This window comes from Zootoca vivipara, chromosome 9 (genome assembly GCF_963506605.1).
Source record: "Zootoca vivipara chromosome 9, rZooViv1.1, whole genome shotgun sequence".
NCBI lineage: Eukaryota > Metazoa > Chordata > Lepidosauria > Squamata > Lacertidae > Zootoca > Zootoca vivipara.
This window is the reverse complement of record NC_083284.1, coordinates 14,581,850-14,591,356: the sequence shown is the minus strand read 5'-3', so window position 1 is coordinate 14,591,356 and position 9,507 is coordinate 14,581,850. Positions and strand designations below refer to the sequence as shown.

The following is a 9,507-nucleotide window of genomic DNA, read 5'->3' as shown; positions in this document are numbered from 1 at the left end:
GTACGGTTGCTTTTTATGGATCTTCTTGGTAGTTACACGTATAAATACAGGATGACGTTGATGATTTTGCACCCCCTTGTTCTAGTGCCCCGGTCAAGGGAACAGCCCACACCACCCTAAATCTGGTGCTGTACCCATGGCTACCCCCCCACCTTTCCAATGGGCGAGTTTATAGTATACTGCATCTGAGAGTCAACATGTTTTGAATAACCAAGCGGTGCTTGGGTGACACGAGTGTGCTCTTAAAATGTGTTGTCCAAAAGTCACATTGCAAGTAATAAGGCATTAGAACTAGCTGGTTTGAAGGTGGGGGAGAGGTGTAAGGAATCTTAAAATGCCACTCCAGTCCTGGTTGAATCCTGCTCAGCTGGAACGCACCCTACATAGACTGGTCTTGCATTGCTTCTGACTAATCCCCAGAGCTTGGGTGAATTAATTGCCCAGGGAATATAATTCCACACACAGGACAGGACAATGGGCATGCTCTTGTCATGCCTCTGTTGTCCTGAGCATGCAAATGAGACACTCCAGAGGGAGCTCTCAGTTGATCATGAATCACTTTCACACGCGGGGCTTAATGGTATGCAACTGAATCCCTCTTACGAATACTGACACTCCGGAGATGACCCAGGAGCAATGTGGTGACAACTACAAGGAACTCAACATCTACTTCAGGTAACAAGGGCAAGTGGGGTGAGGAAAAAGTATAATGAGGTATAGGGAAAGAGAATTTCACGAGTATGTTTGACCCAACCTATTTTGCAAAAGCCAAATGATCATAATATAAAGAACAGCAACAATAACATAATGGTTCTCCTAAGCACAGGGACAATCTTGTCTCCCACTGCATCCTCTTCTGACGTCTGATTTCTGTCTGCACCCCTTTCTGCTAAAAACCCCATCAATGATGGCTCTCCCAGGGGCCAAACATAGTTTAGATTGCATATCTTTAAAAAACAACAACACACTTTATTTATGCATCAATAGGAGTATAAGGGAAGTAATAGTACCACTGTATTCTGCTCTGGTCAGACCTCACCTGGAGTACTGTGTCCAGTTCTGGGCACCACAGTTCAAGAAGGATACTGACAAGCTTGAACGTGTCCAGAAGAGGGCAACCAAAATGGTCAAAGGCCTGGAAATGATGCCTTATGAGGAACGACTTAGGGAGCTGGGTATGTTTAGCCTGGAAAAGAGAAGGTTAAGGGGTGATATGATAGCCATGTTCAAATATATGAAAGGATGTCATATGGAGGAGGGAGAAAGGTTTTCTGCTGCTCCAGAGAAGCGGACACGGAACAATGGATTCAAACTTCAAGAAAGAAGATTCCACCTAAACATTAGGAAGAACTTCCTGACAGTAAGAGCTGTTCGACAGTGGAATTTGCTACCAAGGAGTGTGGTGGAGTCTCCTTCTTTGGAGGTCTTTAAGCAGAGGCTTGACAGGCATATGTCAAGAATGCTTTGATGGTGTTTCCTGCTTGGCAGGGATTTGGACTGGATGGCCCTTGTGGTCTCTTCCAACTCTATGATTCTATTATAACAGCCTTGGGGAAGGAAGAAAGCAACCAGGACTGGGACAATGGTGTATGGAGAAGTTAACTCTATATCTCCACTACCACCCAAAGACACTGTGGTCCACCCCAAATACCCCTTGAAGCTGCTTTAGGACACTGGAGGGACACAGCAATTGGCATATATGTTGAAAATATGGTAAGAAGTGCTGAGGCCTGATCCAGACTGTCCATCCCTCCTCCCCCAGTGCCTGCTTTTTGAAAAACAAGCATGCATTCCCAAACTACATGCTGGATATCATGTGCAGTTTGATCCAGAATAGGAAGCACTGTCTTCAAGGGAGGGCTAATTGCAGCAACGTACATGTACAGGAAATATTGGATTGTGTTTTCTAACAGATAGATCCCAAAGAAAAAGAAAGAAAAAAGAGTTCCAACTTATTAGATGCTCATGTTATATTTTTATAAAATTATTTACACTTTTTTTGTTTTTGGTCATGGGCAAATCCATTGGCACAAACAGCACAGTCACACAACATCCTTTTTGTTTTGTTTAATAGCTAACATTATATATATAGATATCTATATATATAGATAGATGTGTATCTTAATTCCCCAGTGAGAGGGGCAACCAAAGGAAGGAAAAAAAAGTAATATACAAAATAAGCTGATGGTGACACAATGCCAAAAATAGCTTATTATGTTAATTAAGTGCAAGGGAAAAAGCCTCAATATAAAGCTTAATTGCAATGAAGGTTCCGTTTGCCAGTTTAAATATAAGACTTGCATTAAAATATTTCTTCTTGTCTCTTTCTATCCCCCCTTCCCTCGGATGACCTATTTAAAATCTATATACACAAATCCAGTTGTAACACTTAACGGTTGCATTACGATGCATTCAAGGATATGATTTCTCAATTAAAAAGTACACATGGCAGATGTGGTTGGTTGACATAGGCATGGCGTCGTCTTCTGAGGGTCGACGTTACGTTGAGTGCTAGCCTCAGTCAGGTGACCAGTCACCTGTTACAATATAATATCCCAACAACCCTCTTCCCAGAATCCCACAGTCTTGGACGGCAGCAGCAGCAGCGCTCACTGGATCCATATGGTGTTCCCTCTTTCTGGCCGACGTGTCTCGACTGTCAGCTCCCCGAATGTCGAGAAGAACTGCTCCATCTCCTTCTGCAGCATGTCGTTCCTCTTCTCTGCATCTTCTTTGGCCCGCTCAGCATTGCGCATTTTAATCTCCACCATGGTGAACTTTTTCTTCTCCTGTTCCAGTTCATCATGCAAGCCAAGCATTTCCGTCTCCAGGGAGAGATTCCTTTGTTCAAGACTGGAGGAGTAAAAGAAGACAAAGGGCTTAGTATACTTTGGTACAACTCAATGCTCATTGGCACCTAAAGGAGGATAGTTCGGTAACAGATGTGATAGCTCAGTTGGTAGAGCATGAGACTCTTAATCTCAAGGTTGTGGGTTTGAGCCCCATGTTGGGCAAAAGTATCCTGCGTTGCAAGGGGTTGGACTGCAATAGATGACCCTTGTGGCCCCATCCAACTCTACAATCCTAGAATTCTAGTTAACACAGGGTGCCACTTACATAGAAGTAAGCCCCACTGAGCTCATCATACACAAAGAAATGTGGCAAAATTGTGATGTTATGGGTTAGAGAAAAACAAACAGAACTGGAGACACCTGTCGGGGACTGTGCTGAGGAGGGCTGCACTGAGGAGGAATGGTGGGGGCCTCCCCCCTCCCAGGAGCGGGAGGACAGTATAGATTTGGAACAGTGGTTTGCAGAGGGGCATAGTTCAGAAGGCAGACGCTGGGAAATGCTGGATGGGGAACAGCTAGGAGAAGAAACACTAGAAAAGAGAGGGTTAACAGATTCACAGTTGTTGGATAGCATTCACACACCCCTTCTCCAAAACACGGAGAGCTCAGAAAGTCTCAGAGCAGAAAGCGCAAAGGATACAAACTCAGATTACAAGACGTAGGATTGACATAGATTGAAAGGGATGGAGGGTGTGTGTGATCCTAAATTGGGAGCGCCACAATTTCTTTGTTCTCTCACTGTGATTATTAAAGTTTCTAACTGGTAAGACACTTCTTTCGTTTGATCTTTGTTTACTGCCACGGGGGAGGAAGCCGATTCCCCAAAGCCTGACAACACCCTTTTCCAGGGATGGATCTAATAAGCCAGTTGACAACCTACACGTGAAAAGGCCCAGAGAATGTTCTAGGGGCACATGATATACAGTTGTACTCTTGAAGCTAAGCATGCCTGCTTTGGAACTGTATGCAAACGATTGTGGGGATGGGAGGTAAACAAAAAGTTACAATAAAAAAAAAACCATTTCAGGATGGGATTATTTAGAACAGAGGAGAGGAGAGGAATTGTACTTTTTTTTTTTTTTACTGGCTGCTTCACTAATCTCTTTCTGGTCCCCTCCTTCCTTAAGGTACTTGGAGGTGAGGAATAATTGCACAGGCAGGGACTTTTTGCTGCTTGAGTCAAAGGATGAAGTACCTTGCACATTGCATGTGTAGAAGCTGAGTAACAACAAAGAAACAAACAAACAAATAACTACTTTTAAAATTATTTATACCCCAACCATCTGACTGGGTTTCCCCAGCCACTCTGGGCTGCTCCCAACAGAATATTAAAAACACGATAAAGCATCAAACATTAAAAACTTCCCTAAACAGGGCTGCCTTCAGATGCCTTCTAAAATTCAGATAGTTGTTTTTCTCTTTCACATCTGGTGGGAGGGTGTTTCACAGGGTGGGCCCCACTACCAAGAAGGCCCTCTGCCTGGTTCCCTGTAAGCTCACTTCTTGCAGAGAGGGAACAGCCAGAAATAAAACACCAGGCCTATTTATAGTTAGGCTCATAGTTCTTAAGGTGTATTCAAATAGACATGCCTAGTTAGTAGATTTCTGGAATCTAATAAAATATAACAGATTGGGAAGGACAAGGAAGTTGGTAAGATGTTATTTTGAGGTTAAACCCTTGGAACAAAATACATTCTTCCCATGGCTGGCGTGCATCCTGGAAAGCCTTTCCCCACCACTCACCACCAATTTGTACTCTTCACTGCATCTCCTTCAGCATCTGACTGCCTAAATGTTCAGTTTGCACTCTTACCTGCCTGTGTGGTTAAGGAACAAGCATGGCATCTTCCACCGCACATTGGCAGGGAATGTGTAAGGCAGGCGGGCCTCAGAGACCCAATATGCACATTCTCTCTATCCCCATTTTTCCCCTCAAGGGGGAATTTTTTATTTTTATTTGCAAATTAGGATGCCACACGCTCTGATCTCCTTGCAGAACAACTGCCTCATATGTCACTCATGTGGGTGTGAGAAATACATGTGCACTCCTCCATGATTCAGACAGGAGTACCAGCTGGATCCGTAGCTCAAACATTATTGTCCAGAGCAGCCAAGGGAAGGAGGAGGTGTTCACACCACAACCTGATTGGATCTTGAAGGCACTTCAATGACAGGATGACTGACTGAGCTCACCCACCAGGTTCGCCTCCTTGAGGGGAAAAGGCTGCCTCTATAGGCAAATTCATGCCAAACACTGCATGGAGTTCAGTGGCAAGTTGGGGAGGTTGATGCTGGAGGGATGTTCTCACCAAACTGTGGACCCCTAAGTCCCCGGCAGGCGGTGATGGCAGCCAATGGCGAACGGTGCCGCTTGGCTGCCTGGGGCGGCAGCCCCTGGGGGTGGGGCGTTGCTCCGCAGCACGCATGCGTTGTGACGTCATGATGCACAACGTGCGTGCCAGGGTGAGCCAGGATGGACTGCACATGTCCACACATGCGCAGTCCGTCCGGGTTGGCGCTGCTGCTCTGCTCAGCTGGCGCACTCTGAAGCAGAACGCGCTATGGGGCAGGTTGTTGGGCGGCAGCGGCAACCCGCTCCGTAGCGCACTCTGCTTCTTTCTACTCCGGTAGAGGAGGCCAGGGGTGGGCCAGGGGTGGGGGCGCTGCCCCCGCCAGAGTGGAGCTAGAGGCAGACCGCCCCCTTTGCCCCCCTTGCTACGCGCCTGATGGCAGCTACCTAAGGACTTTTTTCACATCTGCATGGGGAAATGCTAGCCTAGGGAGGGATCTACGTGGGGCTACCTTTGAAGGTGACCCGGAAACTACAACTAATCCAGAATGCGGTAGCTAGACTGGTGACTGGAAGTGTCTGCCGAGATCATATAACACCAGTCCTAAAAGAGCCACATTGGCTCCCAGTACGTTTCTGAGCACAATTCAAAGTGTTGGTGCTGACCTTTAAAGCCCTAAATGACCTCAGCCCAGTATACCTGAAGGAGCGTCTCCACCCCCATCATTCTGCCCGGACACTGAGGTCCTCCTCCGAGGGTCTTCTGCTGGTTCCCTCACTGCGAGAAGTGAGGTTACAGGGAACCAGGCAGAGGGCTTTCTTGGCAGTGGTGCTCACCCTGTGGAATGCCCTCCCCCAAGATGTCAAGGAAATAGACAACTTATCTGACTTTTGGATGACATCTGAAGGCAGCCCTGTTTAGGGAAGTTTTTGATGTTTGATTTTTTTTATCATGTTTTTAATATTCTGTTGGAAGCTACCCAGAGTGCCTGGGAAGGCCCAACCAGATGGGTGGAGTATAAGTAATAAATTATTATTATTATTGTCGTCATCATCATCATCTATCTCTCATAACACACTCAGTTCCCCACCATCCTTGCACCTCTTGCCTCCACCGCCCCTCTTGGTCTGGCTGGTCTTGCCTACTTGGGGAGAGGATTTCACATGGCAATATTCATGAAATAAAAGTCTGTCTGCACAACATTCTACTTCCACTGCTGCAGGTCTTATGCCTCTGAGCACCAGCTGGTGAGAGTTGCAGATACGGAGAGTGCTGAAGCTCGAGGGCTTCCCACCTGGTTGACCACTGTGAGAACAGAGTGCAGAACTAGAGGGGCCTTGGGCCTGATCCAGCAGGGCTCTGCACATGTTCTTATGCTTAATAGAAAACCAGTGTTACCAATTGCTAGATGTCGGGAAACTCTCGCCTATTGGTTATTTAATATATTGATGGTGCCCAGAATTTTTAGGCCCTTCCCCCTGCCAACACTGCAAAGGCTGATGGTTTGAAAATCTCAGACTTTCAAGACTGAAACTCTCCCAATGTTTTGAGCTTCACAGCCTTTACTAGACTCGGTCTAGCACTTAACCGGCCTAGGGCTCTGAAAGGTTGAAGCCATTTCTAAGGCTCATTTGCAATTTTTTTATAATGGAATCAAAGCCTCTTGAGCTCATTAAAACCCATGCTATGAATCTAAAAACAGCAGAGAACTTTTGCACTTGCTGCCGCTGAGCAACACATTTCCCTTTTTGAGTGTCCCCTGGCATGCAGCGCAATAAATTTTGTGATACTCGTTAGCATTTACAGCTGGACTTTTTGATCACTTGGTGCAGATGGGAAGATGCGAGCCATATATAAATCCCCTAAGAGATAAATTAAGCCGAGTGCTAAGACGTCTCCTGACCTTTTTTCTTGCTCATTGTTAATGCAACACTTCATGTCAGAGCATATATAATTTAAATGATTTTTTCCTTGGGATCTGACTGAAGGGCCCCAGTGTAATGATCTTAGCTCACCTGACTAGCAAATAACGTATAGCTGTTCCCATCTGGAGGGGAGCATGAGCTACCCAACTTGAATACTTCTTGAACTGGGTTAGTTCAATTTAAGCCGATGAATAATGCAGTCCTCATTGCTCTGGCACATAAGTGCTCAAGGCTATAATCCTCTATGTGCACTTATTACCGGGGGGGGGGAGTCCCAATGAACTCAATGGGGTTTACTGCTGGGTAGGCCTGCATAGGACTGCACTGCAAAGAACAAGAGCTCTGACCCTGGCCGCTTACCTTCTTATCCTTGTTTCATACTCCACCTTCTGTTTCGCCATTTCCTGCTTTAAGCTCGACACGAGGCTATGCAAAGCACTGTGGTTGCCCGTGTTGTTGACAACAAACGTTTCGCTGTTGTCACTGCTGCTCGTCGCTCGGCTGCTGCGCCCCCCGACGCTTCTACGGTCACCTTTGTTCTCGTAATCTCCTTGGTTGGAGAGGTCTTCGTGTTGGGGCTCATCCAGGAGGACGGGGTCTTCAAAATTGGCCCCGTAAAAGTCTTGCTCGGGGCAGGTGGTGGTCGAGGAGCGGCAGGAGTTGGAATGTTCGGGGAGGGAAATTTCGCAAGAGGAAGTGGACCAAGTCGCGCTGTCAACGCTCTGCTTGTCTTCGGCATTCAGTATGGAGAACTGCTGGTGCACGTTGTCGTAAGTAGAGAGTCTGTTGTGCTGTCCAGAGTCCCCTGTGAGCTCCTTCTGCTTGTTGTCCCGCAGTGTCACATACCCATTGGACATCCAGCCCTGGTTCCGGCTGTTCAGAGAGTTGCTGTGGGCATCTGTGCTGGAGATGCCCATTCGCACCCCTCCGTTCTGCACGCTGTGGGTGCCCATTTTGGTGACGGGCCCTTTCAGGGAAGATGTTCTTCTGCTCTGCAAGGTACCATTGGGCAAGGCTGGCGATGTCTTCTCTTGACCCTCCACAGAGCTGCTGAAGGATCCGTTGGTGACTATGCCACTGCCTTTATTGAACGCTGGGTTTTTTTTCACCATAAGGGGTGGACTTCTGGTGATGTCCAGTTTGTGAATGCTGTTCCTTGGGCTATTTGACTTGCTCCCAGGCTGAGCTGTAGGAGAGCCGTTCTCCACAATGGTTCTTTGGGGAGACTCTGGTTTATCCCAAGAACATTGTCTCAGTGGTGACGACTCCTTGGTGTTGTTGTTTTCTTTGTTCTGGAGCTGACCGATGATCACTTTCTTTTGAACCTCGTTGTTGTTATTGCTCACCTCCTGCCCGCTTTGGACGTCCCCATCCTTGGGAAACAGCAGCTCGTGCTCACTTATCATCATGGACATCAGCTGCTGGACAACAACAGTACCTATATGAAGAACACATAAACACAACCGGTATTTAAACAGCAGGTAACCAAAGAAGAAGAAGAAGAAGAAGAAGAAGAAGAAGAAGAAGAAGAAGAAGAAGAAGAAGAAGAAGAAGAAGAAGAAGAAGAAGGAGGAGGAGGAGGAGGAGGAGGAGGAGGAGGAGGAGGAGGAGGAGGAGGAGGAGGCTTGTATCAAGACTTGGTATCTACATGATCAATTTTCTAGTGAAAACTGAAAGCGAAGGACACCTTCCAGTTTTTGTCACTCATCATTTGTTTCTCTCTCTTAACACAATGGAAACCGACCCCTACATTGCAGTCATCTTGCAGGTTTGGGCCAATGCCTTGCTTCCTCCCCATCTTTGTAGCTGCCATTCTGCAAAAGATGGGATGATCTCAGCAAGGAGTGCTGTGTCCAATTCTGGACACCAGTTTAAGAAGGAAATTGACAAGTTGGAATGTGTGCAGAGGAGGGTGACCAAATTGTCCCATAACTTAACTGTATTTCTTAGGATTATATCTGTACTTACAAAACTTTTTTTTTTAAACGGGATATTGACATTTATTCTTTGCTATGTTCTGTGTTGTAAAAAGGGCTATACGATAGAAGCCCTCCTGAAATACTTTGGCTTTTATAGAGTGGTACCTCGACTTATGAGTGACTCAACAACTGAATTTTTCGACTTGCGAATGGGGCAAATGGTCGCATGCGTACGAATTTCTCGACATCCAAACGGAAACTGTGGCGGTTTTAGATAGGGTTTTTTCGACTTACGAATTTTTAGATGGGGTAGCTTCGACTTACGAATTTTTCCGTTTCCAATGCATTCCTATGGGAAATTGCGTTTCCAATGGAGTTTTTCGACTTATGAATTTTTCGACCTACGAAGGTGCCTTCTGAATGGATTAAATTTGTAAGTCGAGGCACCACTATATTAGCCTGTAGATTTTCTAGCCTATATAAAGGGATCTTTCTCTTCCAAGTTCAGGATAGTTCCATT

General features: G+C 46.2%; 1 protein-coding gene across 8 annotated transcripts in view; it reads right to left on the bottom strand.

The window, feature by feature from the left end:
- Positions 1-1,545: 1,545 nt before the first annotated feature.
- ARHGAP24 (Rho GTPase activating protein 24) overlaps positions 1,546-9,507 on the bottom strand; it is a 343,081-nt gene continuing 335,119 nt past the window's right edge. For all 8 annotated transcript variants that reach the window (XM_035112151.2, XM_035112152.2, XM_060278414.1 and 5 more), the window contains 2 exons: positions 7,429-8,506; positions 1,546-2,853 (listed from right to left, as the gene is read on the bottom strand). In XM_035112151.2, the coding sequence (XP_034968042.1) occupies positions 2,610-2,853; positions 7,429-8,506 (1,322 nt within the window). In that variant the 3' untranslated portion in view covers positions 1,546-2,609. The remainder of the gene's footprint in view (positions 2,854-7,428; positions 8,507-9,507) is intronic.